We start from the raw sequence: 18,362 nt of genomic DNA on the forward strand, positions 1-18,362 counted from the left end.
ATCCGTGAAATCACCAGTCTGGTTGAAGAGTTGCTCAAAATGAAGTTTGCAGTAGAGTATTCCTTCCATGGAAGAGTAGGGACTAATCTGCACAATAGTAATAGTTAATTGAAAGAGAAGTTTTATTCATCCCTCTATTTTGATCCCTCACTCAACCTTCCGCTGATGTGGCAACATATCACTTGAGTGTGGAGCAATTAAAGAGAGAATGGTGAGGAAATATACTCCAGTCTCCAGTGATATGTCGCCACATCAGCGGAGGGTTGGGGGAGGGACCAAGGATGATTTAATGCATGTATATCATGCTTAAACAAATTTATAACCTGTGATTTTCTTCATGTTTGACCTTATCGGCAGGGGCGGACCCACGTAAGGGCAAGTGCCCCCACAGGCCTAATCACTTTGAAATTTGAATAGAGGTCAACTTCTTATATAGGAATGTAAGCTATTGGCGTGTTGGTGCGTGAAGGTGTTGTTCATCTTGGAGGCCAGAGATCGAATCCCGTCCATCACTTTTTTTTTTGTTTTTGGTTTTGTATAGATAAATTTGTTTCTGCCCCCTAGTTTTTAACCAATTATCGTTTGGTCCATCAATTTGATAATGGTTCATTTCCATTTTTACTTTTTTAGAACTATTTTTTTCCATATTATTATGTCTTCTTATTTTATTATATATATATATATATATATATATATATATATATATACTAGGGCACGGACACTTGAGAGAGAGATTTTAATTAGTTATTATTTTATTGAGAGAAAGATTTTTATTAGTTATTATTATTTTGTTTATTTTCTCTTAAATTAGTTATTATTTTATTAAGAGAGAGATTTTAATTTCTTCTTTTAATCCTTGAAATTTATTTTGTTTCTTTTTTTTCTTAAATTAGAATTTTTATTTTTAAGAAGGAAATGATTATTGTTTTTTAAATAGGTAACTTTATTTCTACGAAGGACTATATTTTAAATTTTGAGAAGGGCTTCTGAACAATATCCTTTATTAAAAAAGGATGTTTGTCCCAGTCATCGTTTTCCCTTCTGTTTTATATAAATTTTGAGAAGGGCTTCTGAACAATATATATATTACATTTTTGACTATTTTGTAACTTAATACGCTTTCTCGGTTCTTAACTTCTCTAAGAACGTACAATGTGGTTAACAAAATTTAAACATTAATTTTTATATAATTCGAATATATGTAAGACTAGTTATTTTAATTGAGATTATAGTTAATGCATCTCACAAGTTAACAATAGTCGAATTGGTTGAAAAGTTTAGGTATAAGATACCAAAATCAATTGATAGAACTGTCATGTGGAGATTTTTGAACAATTAAAGCTTTTTTTTATAATTAAAAGTGCCCCCACAAAAGAAAATTTCTGGGTCCGCCACTGCTTATCAGAAATGTTGTGAAGTCATTAATCATCATTAGGGATTACAAGAATTCGAGGTCGAACATATATACCAATAATCAAACTGACCTTATGGAAAATGTAGAAATCATTAAAAATCAATATGTATGTCGTCGGGGGCGGGGCCACGAAGGTGTACCACACACTCATTGCTACGACGCTACCGTGTATCTTCTGTTCTGTGCACCCGCACGTGCCATTGAGAACTCTATGTTGACCTTTTTTTTACCCGAACTTTGACTTAAGCTAACTCTCTCATCCGAGTTCCGATTCCACTTCCGTTTTTGCCTACGGACTCGTCATGGACTCTAGTTTTCATTTGAGTACTAAGATTTCCAGGATACCCTAACCTCCAAATGACCAAAATGCCCTCAAGTGTATCTTTGTCCCGATTTTATCCGTTTTCCTCGTTCAATTCTGTAAAAGACACCTAGACAAAAGAAACACACAATTCATCAGAGTAACTGCTCGAACTAGACTAACTAACCCGTGTTAAGAGATTCAGATGAGACAATTTCATGTCTCATCAGTTGTCTTCTAATCTGATAAATTAGAGAAAGAGTTATCTTCTCTAAACTAATTATAATAGATGAAACCAGTGATTACTAAAATGAAAATTAAATGTTACAAATATCTTAGTCGAGGATAACTCTGTTCTTAAGACAATTTACACCATGTATATTAGTACCAACATTAATGGTGTATGTCTCCCAGGATAAAACGGATTACCTATCAAGTTAAAGATGACACCTCTTAGTTATGATAGTTTGACGAACTTTGTAAGCAATACGAACTTCTGAAAAATAATCCTTAAGCTTTAATGCTTGAAAATGAATACTCAGAAAATACTAAAAATTTGATCTATTTGTTTGCTGAGTTCTCATGGTATTTATAAGGGTATTTGCAACACTTTGTAAGGGTGCCTATAGACGAATGGATGTTTCCAACAATCACATTTGATTGTTGGGTTTCAGGTTTAATTTCGACCATCAGATCTTAACGGATCTATCTAGATCCAGCGCCACGAACGCCTACCATTAGATCCCACGAACACCCTATACGCCACAAGCGTGCGCAATGCGTGGTTTGCATGGTGCAAATAATAAAACTACACGTTGTAGTTATCCTTATATATTCCCCAAGTAAATTAGTGGTAACTCATTCATATGAAATCGGATTTTGACAAACTTTATGTCTAAATTCAATGGTCCGTCCTGATCCTGATTTGGACATCCCAAATTGACAAAAAACAGATCCGGTTTCTACAAAAATAACTATCTTTACTCATTCAACTTGGTTGAGATTTCGAAACTAAATTGTAAGAAAAAGATATTGAAAGAGAAAGAGAGAGAAAGATTTTGTTAAAGGAATTTATAAATCACAAGTAGATCGAGGTTGTTGGATACCAGAGTTAGTGGACATGAGAATGTGATAAGAAGAAAATAAAAAGAAATTATCTTTTTTGTTTTTGATGAAGGAAATCAAAATAGAGAAAGAAGGGATGAGTTAAGTTATAGATTTAGAGCCGAAATATGTATTGGTATTGGTGATAGATCCATTGACGGCTGCATCTGCTGTATGTCTTCTATCTAGCGAATCGGTGATTGAAATTGGATGTTTGTCGTTCTAACAAAGATAATTTCTAACTGCTAATTATGCTACAAGAAGGTATAACCCATGTCCACTAGGCGGACAGTTGTATAACCTCACCTGTAGAGATAAGTTTTGGAAATGTAATTTCAGCACACGAATAAGTTTGGACAAGAAATCCACTGGCCCACGTCGTAAAGTCTGGATTGGATTATATCGTCAATGGTTCCACCACTTACCATTGTAACCAATCTTGAAGGCTTCGGCTTGAGTGCCTCCAACTATAGTTTTGGGTATGAAAACTAGCAATTCATGTATATACACTTCGAACCCTCAAACTTAATTGTTTATTTTTTTTTTCTTAAATTAATTATTTTATTGAGAGGAGATTTCAATTTCTTTTTTTTTTTAATCCTTACAATTTTTTTAAAAAAATTTAGTTATTTTATTTCTAAGGACACAATTTTATTGAGAGAGAGATTTTAATTTCCTTTTTAACCCTTGTGATTTCTTTTCTTTCCTTTTTTCTTAAATTAATTATTTTGTTTCTAAGCAAGACCCAGTTAATTTTTTTAAATCATTTAAGAAGGACTATATCTTAAATTTTAGGAAGGACTTCTAAATAATATCCTTTACTAGAAAAACAAATATTTGTCTCAGTCTACGTTTTCTTGTTCTGTTTTATTATATTATGTATATATATATATATATAAAAAATTAATATATATATATATATAATTTATTTATATATATAATTTATTAAAATAGACTAAATATAGATAGAATGTACTTTTTCTTTCATATATATATATATATATATTAATTACTTATATATGTTGTACTTTTTAACTTTCGTAGAAATTTTAAGAATAGTTTATTAAAATTAATTAAGTATAAAGAGAGTGTACTTTTTAAAACTATCTCCATATATATAGAGAGAATTTATCAGAAACGATATAATAGACAGAATTACCTATTTTTGAAACGCTATATTTTAATGTTATATAATTTTATACCTATACAATCTAACAACAACAGCTAAGTTAATCTAATATGAAATAATAAAAACAGTAATTAAATAAATGTAAACATAAAATAAATGAAATAATAGACAAAGTTTATAAACTACCGTTCTTCTCATCTTTTTTTTTAGATATTGAACACCTTCGTTCCAGTGGTCTCAAAGTTAGTCTGAGTCTAAAGTAAGCAAGTAGAGCTGTGAAGGCAACATACACATATAATAGATGTAGGATTCCCTGCACAGAATGCAAAACTGTTATCCTCGATATCTTAAAAAAGCATGGTTTTCAAAAACAGATTTATTAATATATATATAAGTGTACTTTTTCAACTTAAGTAAATATTTTTTTAAGAATAATTTATTAAAATATATTTTAATATATATATATAAAAAGTGTACTGTTTAAGCTTACGTAAATTTTTTTAATATATTAAAATATATAATATAATTTTATTTAAGAATAATTTTATTTCATATAATAATTTTTTTTAAAAATAATTTATTAAAATATAATTTAATATATATAGTGTATTTTTTCAGCTTAACTAATTTTTTTTAAGAATAATTTATTAAAATATATTAAGCATATAGAGAGTGTACCCTTTTAAAAACGATCTTTATATCTATTGTACATAACACAATAGCCTTTTTTGAGCTCATTCGTTAATTTATGTTCGAGATATTCAGGTATGTCGGATTTCCATCCACGGTTTTACAATCTAACGACTGAAATTGAGTTTTAAAACCACTAACCCTAACTTCTTTCATTTTCTCTTTTGCAATATCTATTATATATAACACAATATGTTGTATATTGGTTGCCCATTGAATGGTGTTATGTTATCTATGGTGGTTGCCAAGAGAATAATTGCCATGAGTGCTTAGAGCATAATACTTGCCTCTAATATCAACCAATTACATTTAATACTTGGGGAGGAAGGCATTAGCAGGTTATTTGCATGGCGGTTTGCATGGACGTCTTTGGATAAGAATTCATAGACCGTCTCATCTTTCCCACCTCCTTACTTATTCTCTATAAATAGGAATCACCCCATGTACAAAGAAAATTATCTCTTCTCTCTCAATTACCTTTGGCTTGTAATTTCTTTCTCTCTCTAGTAGCATATATAGTTGTATAAGTAAGAGAAGTGGGTAGATATATACAAGTTGTTTTATATCTTTATTCTAGTTTTCTATTTAAATTTCAAAACGTTATCAGCACGAGCCTCTAGCCAACTGAGAGGTCGTTATTTCTTCGTTCTTTCAAATCGAATAAACTAGCCGTTACTCTGCCCGTTTGTCGACGTCAAATATCGAACAGTTAAGCCGTTACTCTGCCCGGTGAAAGGTATAATATTTTTTTCAAGATGTCTAATTTAGTTAGACTAGATTTTTGCATCGTTAGCACTGGATATTTACGCTCTGTACTCTTTTTCCTTCGTCTAGTTTTTGTCCCATTGGGTTTTTCTGGCAAGGTTTTAACTAGGCAGAATTTCGCGTATCCAACACCACTCAGCATCTATGCTATTGTACTCTTTTTCCTTCATCAGATTTTTGTCCCATTGGGTTTTTCTTGATAAGGTTTTAATGGGGCAATTACTTCGAGCAATGGTCATCCAAGGGGGAGTGATGTATATTGGTTGCCCATTGAATGGTGTTATGTTATCTATGGTGGTTGCCAAGAGAATAATTGCCATGGGTGCTTAGAGCATAATACTTGCCTCTAATATCAACCAATTACATTTAATACTTGGGGAGGAAGGCATTAACAGGTTATTTGCACGGCGGTTTGCATGGGCGTCTTTGGATAAGAATTCATAGACCGTCTCATCTTTCCCACCTCCTTACTTATTCTCTATAAATAGGAATCACCCCATGTACAAAGAAAATTATCTCTTCTCTCTCAATTACCTTTGGCTTGTAATTTCTTTCTCTCTCTAGTAGCATATATAGTTGTATAAGTAAGAGAAGTGGGTAGATATATACAAGTTGTTTTACATCTTTATTCTAGTTTTCTATTTAAATTTCAACACAATAGTCTTTTTTGAGCTCATCCGTTGATTTATGTTCGAGATATTCAGGTCTGTTGAATTTCCATCCACGGTTTTACAATCCAACAACTGAAATTGAGTTTTAAAACTACAAACCTCAACTTCCTTCATTTTCTCTTTTGCAATACGTTAAAATTCAAATTTGTAACTTACCAAAACTACCTGTAGGTTTTAATACCCTCGTTTGTGTGAGAAATTACAGGCTAAGTTAACTTTAGTGTAATTAACTGAAAGACCATTATGGAAATTTATAAATGTCCTTACAACATGCAGGGTCGTGCCTGAGATTTTAGAGACTCAGTGCCAAGTTCTAATAGGGGCCCTTCACACAAAAAACCCGTAAACTAAAAATGTTCCTACATGGTAAATAATGAAGAGCTCCGAATTATTTAACTATAAGAAAAAAATGTGTAATAGTTTCTCTTTTATTTAGTTTTTTATTAACTTTAAATTCATATAACTTCTTCATGCGGACAAAATCTTATTAGAAATGATTGTTCGTTATTTTTCGATCTGCTATCAATATTAAAGAAAAAAGAATAGAAAATCATCTTTTTTCTCGAATGTTTACAATACACACTCATTAACTGAAAATCATCAAATCTGCATATATTGTTTATTTTTTGTTGTAAAAATTATCGATTTTTATTTGAAAAATTATTCAATTAGCAAAGCAAAAACGAAAATTTATCTTTACAAACACAACTGTATTCATGATATTTATCATTGTTAGTAATTTGAAAGTCCTTTATTACTAAATTGAAGTAGGAAAAAAAAAATTAAAACTTGTGCTAAAAAGGTTTTGAACCAGGAATCATAGGTTTCCAGCACCCTTGCTTATCCACGGTTGTATGGCAGTTGAAAATTTATTTAACAGTTAGGGTTTGCAACAAGTGAGATAATAATAAGGGCCCCATGTGGTGGGGAGCCTGTGCGGGCGCACGACCCGCACCCCCCACCACACGACCCTGACAACATGGAAAAATTCGTGGGAGTGAGAGTAATTAGTGAAGAGGAAATGTTTGTAACCACCTATAATATATTCTCCTTATTTATCCTCTCAAATAATTTCACTATCTCTATCCGTCTGTCGTTTGTTTCTCCTTGGTCTATTTATAATCAATTAAACCGATTCGTAGTTTCTCATCTTTTTTCTCGGCACTTATCTATCTTTGTTTTCCTTCCCGATTGTTTGTAGTAGTTGATTTAATTGAAGGTGGTATACTTGCTTTTCCTTCTTCAATTTTTTCTCTTTGATATTTTTGTGTTGATTTTGTGTACAGAGAAGACCAGGATGATGGTTCCATTAATGGTGTAGTTGTTGCACGATGCTACAACCTTTTTTAGAGGTGAGTTAAGTTTATGTCTGAGATATTTCGTTAGGTGTTTATTGAGATTAGAAAGATTCTGTTGAATGTGATGAGTTGGGGAGTTGTTGATATTAAAGGCTCATTTGTTGGGGATGAATTCGTCCTCATCTTCATTTCATTTTCATCCTAAGACTTTTTCTAAATAAAAGGTCTTTGCTGTTTTAGAAGAAATATGAACTTCTATTGAAGATTTTTTTATCTTCAATAGCTCACTCCTACGTCTTACTCATCCATCAAAATTATTATTACTTTTTTGATTAAATAGAAGTTTCATTAGCGTAGCTCTATGTTATAACTAAAAGTCGCGGAAGCTATCGAACCTATCCTAGAAATTGATCCGATTATGAAGATTAATCGAAAAGCTAAGTCAAAATCAAATATGCGAACAGAATTTAACGAGGTTCGGCTTTAAAGCCTACGTCCTCGGGCGAACAAGAAATCTTTATTGAAGGATAGATGAAGACGACTAACACAACCCGCAAGTTCGTCCCAAGATGGTACCGTATAGTAATAACCTTCTATACTAAATCTTCGACGACCGAGAAATTTAACACCGCTCAAAAAACTATGAAAAATTTCTCTCACTCTTGCTCTCTCTCTAGCTCTCTAAAGAAGAGTTGTTGTTGCTTGTGTTGGTGTGTTGATTACAAAGCACTCAACCCCTATTTATATATATTATAAGCCAAAAAATTGGAAACTGCCTATTGAGCCAAAAAATTGAAAACCATCCCAATTTGGAAACTGCCTATTGTTGGCTCTTAAACCTCCTCTTCAATTTTTATAAACTGCCTCTTCAATTTTTAGAAACTGCCTCTTACAATTCTCCACCTCGTACACAATTTGATATACTTCAAATTTTGGACGAACACCAGGATACTCCTTGTAAGATATATCTGCTTCTTGTAACTTCATCCGACTGCACCATATGACCATGGCTGCCTACGTACCCTTTTATAGGATCAAGCCTACCGTAGTTCTACCAATCCTTCACATAAAGTTTACCTTGTCGCCATTACGCCCTTTCGGGCAACTTAACACGAGCCGATTTGTAGCAATTCCAGACAATGCTGAAACTTGCTACACGTCACCACTTTAGTCAACATGTCCGCGGGATTCTCATCTGTGTGTACCTTCATGAGAGAAACATCACCTTCCTCTATGACATCTCGTACAAAGTGATACCTGACATCGATATGCTTAGTACGAGCATGATGGACCTGATTCTTCGCCAAGTGGATCGCACTTTGACTATCACACCATACATCCACGCACTCCTGCTTAATCCCTAGATCATCCAGAAGACCCCACAACCACAATGCTTCCTTCACACCCTCGGCCATAGTCATATACTCGGCCTCCGTAGTAGATAACGCAATTGTAGATTGTAACATCGATCGCCAACTAACTGGAGCACCATGTACCTTAAATACATAACCAGTAGTAGATCGTCTTCTATCTAGATCGCCAGCATAATCCGAGTCAACATAACCGCTTACCTGATGTGTGTCTCCACCAAAGCACAAACCCGTATCAACGGTACCCTTCAAGTACCTCAAGACCCACTTCACAGCTTCCCAATGTGTCTTCCCCGGGTTTGCCATAAACCTACTAACCACACTGACTGCTTGTGAAATATCCGGATGAGTACACACCATAGCGTACATCAAATTGCCAACTGCACTAGCATACGGTACACGATCCATATGATCCTTCTCCACCGTAGTAGTGGGAGATTGTTTTCCCGAGAGCCTGAAGTGTGGTGCCAAAGGTGTTGACACCGCCTTCGCATTCTGCATCCCGAACCGAGAAACTACTCGTTCGATGTAACCTTTCTGATTCAAGTACAGTTTCTTACTTGACCGCTCCCTCTTAATCTCCATTCCCAGTATCTTCTTTGCAGCGCCCATGTCTTTCATCTCAAACTCTTGACTGAGTTGAGATTTCAACTTATTTATCTCCACCATGCTTCGAGAAGCAATAAGCATGTCATCCACATACAAAAGGAGATAAACAAAGTCACCTTCGCGAAGCTTCTTGATGTATACACAACAATCATAGTCACTTCTGCGAAAACCATGCTTTAGCATGAAAAAATCAAATCGTTTGTACCATTGGCGAGGGGATTGTTTCAATCCATAAAGAGACTTCCTCAAACGACATACTTGATTTTCTTTACCCTCAACCTTGTATCCCTCAGGTTGAGCCATATAAATTTCTTCTTCCAAATCACCGTGCAAGAAGGCGGTTTTAACATCGAGTTGTTCCAGCTCAAGATCACTGTGAGCAACAATACTCAATAGCACCCGAATAGAAGTATGTTTCACGACCGGTGAGAAAATCTCATTGTAGTCGACCCCTTCTTTCTGTGCATAACCCTTGGCCACTAGTCTTGCCTTATACCTTGTACCCTTGATTTCGGAAGAATCCTCTTTCTTCTTGTACACCCATTTACAACCAATAACAGACTTACCTTCGGGCAATGGGACAACCTCCCATGTCTGGTTCTTGTGAAGAGACTCCATCTCTTCTTGCATAGCAACCAACCAACTCTCTCTTTCCTCCGCGGTAATAGCTTGTTTGAAGGTGACCGGCTCGTCGTCTTCCACCGAGAGTGCATATTCAACCACATTTGTCTGCCCGTAATGCCTAAGAGGTTTGTCTGACCCTAACCTCTGTACCGGCTTATATAACCGTTTCGGCCTAGTGTGTACCGAAACATCCTGCTGTTGTTGTTGTAAAACTTGTGTACCTTCCCCTTGAACCTCCTCATGATCGGGTTCATCAATTTCCTCATCCTGAGTTTTATCCTGATGCTCCACCTGATCATGATTCCTAGAAACCCGTTGGTCTTCGGCTTCTACTTCCACTACTTGAGCTTTAGTAGACCCAACATCACCACAACTAGGCACCGTAGCTTTCGCCATAGCTACCATAGATGACTCATCAAACACCACATCTCTGCTGATTACAAACTTCTTGTCTTCCGTACACCATAGCCGATAACCCTTGACTCCTGTAGCATATCCTAAGAAAATTGCCTTCTTTGCTCTATTGTCAAGTTTGTTACCTTTAACATGGTAATAGGCCGTACAACCGAAAACCTTAAGTCTCCCGTAATCTGCATGTTCACCTGACCACACCTCGTAAGGTATGCCGCCATCTAAAGAAGAATGTGGAGACCTGTTCACAATATAACAAGCTGTAGCAACAGATTCTGCCCACCATTCTACGCCTAATCCCGAATTGGAGCGCATACATCTAGCCTTCTCAAGTAGTGTACGGTTCAATCTCTCTGCGACTCCATTCTGCTGAGGTGTGTTTACTACTGTCCAGTGCCTCACAATGCCTTCCTGATTACAAAACTCCTTGAATGCCCCATCCGTGTACTCGGTCCCATTATTCGATCTTAACGTCTTCAGCTTTCGACCAGTTTTGTTCTCAACCATTGCTTTCCACACCAGGAATGTGTTGAATACCTCATTCTTATGCTTCAGAAAATAAAGCCAGACAAATCTCGAATGATCATCAACGAATGTAACAAAATACCTGGAACCACCCTTGGAAGGTAACTTTGCCGGTCCCCAGACATCGGTATGTACGTAGTCTAATACCTCTTTGCTCCTGTGCTTGCTTGTAGAGAACGTCACCCTGTGTGCCTTCCCGAACACACAATGCTCACAAAACTCCATGCAAGGCTTCTTCATGTCCTTCAACAAGCCTTTCCCGCACATCAGAGATAGACCCTTTTCTGACATATGCCCAAGGCGCATATGCCAAAGCCTCGTACTAGCCGTTGGATCCCTTCCACTGATTCCTACTGCTACATCTCCAGTAATTGTTGTCCCCAAAAGTTTGTATAAATTACCGTAACGAGTACCTCTCATTACCACCAAAGAACCCTTAACGACTTTTATGGAGCCATTCTCTATAATTATCTTACAGCCGTTCCGCTCCAACACACCAAGGGAAATTAGATTTTTCCGCAAATCGGGTATGTGTCTTACGTCCGTCAATGTTCTCACCACTCCATCGTGCATCTTGATACGTATTGTTCCGAGTCCCACAGTTTTACATATACTATCATCACCCAGTATAACTGTACCACCATCTATACTCCTATAGGTAGTAAACAACTCCCTATTTGGACACATATGGTGTGACGCCCCTGAATCAAGCATCCACTTATCGAAGATTTTCTCAGACACCTCTGTCACCGAGAAACATTCATCCGCCTCTTCTGACACATATCCCGCCTCTTGCATCTCTTGTTTCTCCTTGTAGCCTTCGTTCTTTTGCTTCAACTTTCTCTTTGGACAAGCCGCTTTAAAGTGGCCAAGCTCACCACAACTAAAGCACGTTTTCTTGAAAGAGCCTCTAGATTTGGATCTAGATTTCCCGCCCTTTCCCTTTCCCCTTTCATTACTCCTCCCCCTCGTTACAAACAACCCTTGTGCTTGTTCTTTGTCTACTCCACCCGACGCCATACTGCTAGTAGCAACCTTACGAAGGTCATCCGCTAATAGCGAATTTCTCGTCTCTTCCATGCTTAGACTATCACCAACAAGCATCAAAGTTTGAACAAGGTTCTCATAGGATTTAGGCAATGAAAGTAACAATATGAGGGCTTGGTCCTCATCCTCAACCTTAACATCAATATCCTTCAAATCTGAGATAATCCTGTCAAACCTATTCACATATTCCTGACTAGAAGAACCCTCTTCCATTCTACATGTGAATAATTTGGATTTTAAGTAGACCCGATTCGTTAAAGTTTTCGTCATGAAACTGCTTTCTAGCTTTAACCACACACCCGCCGCCGTTGTTTCTCCGTCTACTAGGAACGCCACGTCCCTCTCAAGACACAACATAATGGTTGCCCGTGCTTCGAGATCTAACTCCTCCCAATCCTCATCTGACATATCTCCTGGTTTCTTTCCCGTCAACGTCTTGTGTAATTTCTGCGAGATTAGCAGATTCTTCATCTGCATCCGCCAATAAGAAAAATCGTTTTTCCCATTGAACTTCTCTATCTCATATTTCCCTGATTTGACCGTACCACTTCTCGATTCCATCTTCTCTTCGTTCAATCTCAACAAGGCTCTGATACCAATTGTTATAACTGAAAGTCGCGGAAGCTATCGAACCTATCCAGTTTATACTCTACAAAGTAAATGATAGTGGTTTAGGACAGTTGGGACATTAGAGAAAATAAAATGAGCTAAGACCATAAAGATAAGTTCAAAACAAAAGTAATGTCAGGGAACAAGAAAAATTGGATAGACTCTGTGGCTTATCATGATTTGTGGTCTAATGGATAAAAATCATTGGAAACACAAATCACGTTAAATGGTGTGAAATTTCTGCTCAGAATCTGTCTGTTTTCTCTCGTTGTTATCATTTGTCTTTTGTTTTTAGCTCCTCAATTAAGTTTGGATTTTTGAGTGAGAGGCCCAAAAAATGGAGGGTAAATAAGCATTACCTCCAGCCCAAAACAAAAATGAGAACCCAGCCCAAATTGTCAGGACAGCTCACACTTTTCTGGATTTTATTTTATTTATCCCTCTTTTACCCCTTCACGGGAAATTTCCGTGTTTTCTGACAATCTGACGGATGACAGCGAAGCAATTAATTCCCCATACATGACGTAATGTCAGAGAAACATTCAGATTTTTTGAAAATTCAAAAATGGCGTCATTTTTTGACGAAATTTCAGGCAATTTTTTTGGATCCCACCCATTATATTTTCTGTTCTTTCTCTCATTTTTTTTTAAAACATTCACATTTTATCTTCTCCATCTCTTTCAATCTCCAAGAACATAAATTTTCTGTTCTTTCGCTCTCTAAAAATTTTATGTTCTTATTCTTGGATGTTCATCATTCTTATTTTGCTTCACATTTTATCTTTTTCATCTCTTTCAATCCCTAAAGACATCAAAGTTTTCTGTCTTTCTCTCTCTAAAAATTTTATGTTCTTATTTTTCTTCTTCATCATTCTTATTTGTTTCACATTTTATCTTCTTCATCTCTAAAAACATCAAAGTACATAATCAAATGGCCAGTGCACAGAACCATTCCCGGTACAGAAGAAAATTTACAGTTCAAAAGTGTCCAGTACTGAACCAAATGGCTAGTACACGGAACAATTCCCGGTGCACAAGAAAATTTCCAGTACAAAAATGTGTAGTACATAGCCGAATGGCGAGTACACAGAACAATTCCCGGTAGACAAGAAAATTCCTACTACAACAATGTCTAGTACATAACCAAATGGCCAGCACACATAACAGTTCCCGGTACACAAGAAAATTCCCACTACAAAAATGTATAGTACATATCCAAAAAATGGGCAGTACACTAAATAATTCCCGGTACACAAGAAAATTTCCTTGTACAAATTCAAGAAAAACTACCAAAAATGAAGAAATTTGTTGAGATTGGAAAGCGATAAGAAATAAATCTAGAAAAAAGAACGAAATTTGTTGAGATTGGAGAGAGAAAATTAAAAAGATTGGAGAGAGAAATATGTGTGGGGGAAAATAAAAAAGAAATAAGAAATAAATCTGGAAAAAAAGAACGAAAATGGCAAGTTGGTAAATTTTGTTATGGCAATTCTGTAAATTCGTGGACAGTACAAGGTTTAATGTCAGGTGCGCCAGACTATTTTTCAAAAAAATTCGCATTTCCCGGGAATTTTTCGGTGGCAATTTTGTAAATTTATGGAAAGTACACTGTATGATGGGAGGCGTGTCAGATTATTTCTCAGAAATTTTAGAGTTTCTCGGGAATTTTTCGATGACCGGTTCGTAAATTTCGGAAAGAAGAAGGGTGTTTCGGAAATTTCACCCCCACCTCCTGACCATTGGACCTGCCCCTTATTCTTTTCCTGCAGTGGACCTGCTTCTTGTTTTGGGTCAAGGATTGCCCTTTATTCATAATGGTCAAAACTAGTTGGACTGTTCTTTAAAAAAAAAGGGTTAATTCTATTTTGGCCCTCTAAAGATGACCAAGTCACCAAAATGGCCCCTAAAGATGACCAGGTTTTATTTTGGCCCCCTTTTTATTTTTTCCGTCAGTCAACTTTAACTGTCGACTTCTCTTTTCCTTTTCTACCCCTCTCTTGAAACTCTTTCCATCTGTATCCTTTGTCACTTTCTTTTTGCCGGTCGCCGGTGGCCGACCAATTTCTGGCCGGCGTCCGTCGTTAAATAGAAAAGAATCCTTTTTTCTTCTTGTTTTTCATTCCTCCCCTTTTTTTCACCCCACCACATGAACACCATCTATTCTTCTTTCTAAATTGTTTCCATGTTCTCTCTCCTTTTTTCTCTCTCTACACTTTCAACTCTCATACCTCATCTCTCCCTTTCTCTCTCTCTACACTTTCATCTCTCCTAAAGTTTTGTTCTTTCCAGCTTCTCAAATCTAACTGAGATCCATCACTTGCAACCGTCTATCCCACTACCTACCGTCTTCTTAAGATGCTTCCATGGCGGCACTTCACTTGCTCAAGTTAAACCCAAATCTAAACTAATCGATTGTCTTTTTCCTGTTTTAATTGATGATTTTTTTTCTTTTTTAGATTCTCAACAATTTTAGACAAGGAATTCGAAGATAGGAGTCCGTGCACATTCAAATCAATATCAATGGTTGTCCTTTGAAGTTTCCAGAATTAATTCGGTTTTTTTCTTGTTGATTTATCACTCACTTTTTCATCATCATCTTAGGATGCATGAAGTACCTCCTCCAAAGAAATCAGAAATAGTTGGAGTGTGATTTCACATTTAGTAGAGAGTGGGATAGTAATATTACCAAACAGATGAAGATTAATATTCAACCCTAATTCCATTTCGTAACCGATATCCCAATCTCTACCAATATCAATAACATCAAATTTGTTGCTGATGCTATTGGCCTATACCCACAAATCTCTACCAATTTGATATTTTTTCAAATTTGTTTTAATTTTCAGGGTATGATCCATTCTCTACTAATATTCAGGATCTGAAATTGTTCCTGATGTTATTGGCCTACACCCACAAATCAAAACAACATCAAATTTGAAAACAAACATCACGCATAGAAAAAAAAATTGATCTTTCGAAAACTGAATGATACCCATGTTTTGATTTCAAGATGTAATGATGCTTCTGGTTTTTCCGATCCTGTAACTTTTCTTGCTACAAAGTACTTCGTTTTATCTATTACTCCTGCCATTTTTTGTAGAAAGAGAAGAGGAATGATGGTGGAGGTGTGGTGTCCGGTGGGAGAAAGTGCTAATGGTGGAAGGAGGAGAGGAAAGAAAAGGAATTTTTATTTTTTCTAATGATTGTTGCCGACCGGAAATTGTTCGGCCATCGGCGTCCGGCCACCGGCAATGGACAAAAAGAAAGTGACAAAGGATACAGATGGAAAGAGTTTCAAGAGAGGGGTAGAAAAGGAAAAGAGAAGTCAACAGTTAAAGTTGACCGACGTAAAAAATAAAAAAAAGAACCAAAATAGAAGCTGGTCATCTTTAGGGGGCCATTTTGACGACTTGGTCATCTTTAGGGGGCCAAAATGGAATTAACCCAAAAAAACTAGTTGGACTAATTTTCTAAATCACCCACTTGTGAAGTTGTGTCCAAAGTTCTAAACAAAGGAAACTATAGGATGCCTATAGAACTCTCCAGAAACAAAAAAGAGTAGTCTATAAACCCTGGGTATAGTATTTCGTTCATTGAGATTAAGATCAAAGTGTGAGTGAAAGAGAGAAAAGAGATATCAATACCACCACCATATCCAAACAATGGGTCGAATGCACTCAAGAGGGTAATAATTAAATATTGATTCTTTCAACACTTTTAAATTTTGATTAATTTTTCTCATTTATCTTCTTCTTCTTCTTCCTCTGTTTTCTGTTTTTTCTTTTAACAGTAAGGGTATTTCTGCTTCTGCATTGCCGTACAAGAGAACTCCACCTAGTTGGCTCAAGATTTCCTCTAGAGATGTAAGAAGTCTCTGCAAAAACTTACTCCCTGTTTTAACAAACATTGAAACCCTAATTTATTGGTTATGTTTATATTTCTTAGGTTGAGGAAAACATCATCAAATTCGCAAAGAAGGGTTTAACTCCATCACAGATTGGTGTTATCCTTCGTGACTCTCATGGTATTGCTCAAGTTAAAAGTGTAACTGGAAGCAAAATCTTGCGTATTCTCAAGGCTAAAGGTATAATTTGTAATGTTATAGAGGGATTAATAAAATCTGTTGTCTACTTTTAGGTAATTGATTGATTGGATATGGGTTGTTGTTGTTGTTGTTGTTGTTAGGGCTTGCTCCTGCTATTCCTGAGGATCTTTATCACTTGATTAAGAAAGCTGTTGCAATTCGTAAGCATTTAGAGAGGAATAGGAAAGATAAAGATTCAAAATTTAGGTTGATTCTGGTTGAAAGCAGGATTCATCGACTTGCTCGTTACTATAAGAGGACCAAAAAGCTTCCAGCAATCTGGAAATAGTAAGTGTTTTTGCTAGTTTTCAATCATAAATTGTTGGATTAGTTAGCTTCTTCTATATGGTAGTATATTGTTGGATTAGTTAGCTTTCTTTTTGCTAGTTTTCAGACACAATTGATGTCATTTTCCTTACAAAAAAAACTTTTTTTTTACGCATAGAGGCGTACGCCTCGCCTTGTGACAGCAAACTGCTTTGAGACGTAAAAACGTATTTCAAAATATTCTCCTTGTTTCTCGATATTTAAATTGTAATGCAGTTTTATGTGATTTGGTGTACTACCTTTGCTAGTTGTATCTTAATGAATAATTTAGATATTTAATGGTGGATAGTGAAACAAAGAGTACTAATATACTAGTAGAGACTAAATGTACAAAATAAAAGAATACTTCATACCTCGAACGGGTGGAGGGATATTCTAGACAGAGAAGTCTCGGTGTCCATTGTGACGGAGATATTGAGTGCTTTATACTAAGTCATTGGGATTGGCCAATTAAGCGAGTAACTCGTGGGATGGAGTAATAGAGTAAAGTTTGTGGTCGATGTGCAAAAAATACCATTTATTGATATATGTTACATAGTTTACATATCAAACAATTAGGTGCGGACAAGTTATACGGCGAAACCAGTGAGGATGGGGAGTCAACCTCTGTCCAATCCAGAGCCACTCCCACACCCAACTGCTCAGGCTCTATGGCTGATAATAGGCGTTTTGCTGCTAACAAATAGTTTGAACATATGTAGTGGGAATAGGAGTTTTGTTGCTAACAAATAGTTTTGACCATATGCAGTGGGAACAATTCTTGATGTGATTTCTCTCTTCAAATCATTCTGAGTTTCTAACTGATGCTTTCTTATGTTTGTGCAGTGAATCTTCTACAGCAAGTACTCTAGTGGCGTAGACGATCGGACTTTTACAGCAGTTGGTGTGTGAAGTTAGAATAATTCTGTGAATGAGTGTGTCTATATAGTTTTATGTTATTGTGAAATATAAATAGAGTTTGAGAGGAAGTTGTTTAGTAGAGAGAATGTGAGCAAAACTTGAGGTGGTATTACATAATAGTTGGAAGTTGGAACCAAGTGCTTGTGAATTCTAGTTTTGAATCTCTTTGGAGTAACTAGTGAGTATATGAGTTTGAAGTATTATTATGGTCTATACGACGTTTCTTGACGCATCTTCTCGTTTCCTTTGTCTCTCGTTGAGTCTAACTTGTGAGAGATCAGATTGGTGCACTATCAATATACATCGATTGACAAATTGTTGCAGTTGTACCTCAGTGTAAGTTGAGATAAAATTTGTAGTTGATCTCGTTGATCATTCACCAAATTTGTAGCACTCAATCACTTGGACTATCCTTACGCGGTAAGGCCTACAATATCCGTGAGTGATGTTGGCCTCTTTGTCAAGACGAAATGTTGAGAAAATG

The 18,362-nt window shown here is 36.1% G+C and overlaps 1 protein-coding gene across 1 annotated transcript; it reads left to right on the forward strand.

The window, feature by feature from the left end:
- The first annotated feature begins 16,044 nt into the window (after window positions 1-16,044).
- On the forward strand, window positions 16,045-18,015 carry LOC147569673 (small ribosomal subunit protein uS15-like). Its single transcript, XM_086656178.1, has 5 exons — window positions 16,045-16,252; window positions 16,358-16,430; window positions 16,513-16,651; window positions 16,753-16,939; window positions 17,804-18,015. The coding sequence occupies exons 1-5, from the start codon at window positions 16,230-16,232 to the stop codon at window positions 17,835-17,837; spliced, it is 456 nt and encodes a 151-aa protein (XP_086512304.1). The 5' UTR covers window positions 16,045-16,229; the 3' UTR covers window positions 17,838-18,015.
- Window positions 18,016-18,362: the final 347 nt, after the last annotated feature.

The sequence above is a fragment of the Eschscholzia californica genome, unplaced genomic scaffold, assembly GCF_041429995.1.
Source record: "Eschscholzia californica isolate CP2 unplaced genomic scaffold, dmEscCali1.0.p SCAF_1, whole genome shotgun sequence".
Classification (NCBI taxonomy): Eukaryota; Viridiplantae; Streptophyta; class Magnoliopsida; order Ranunculales; family Papaveraceae; genus Eschscholzia; species Eschscholzia californica.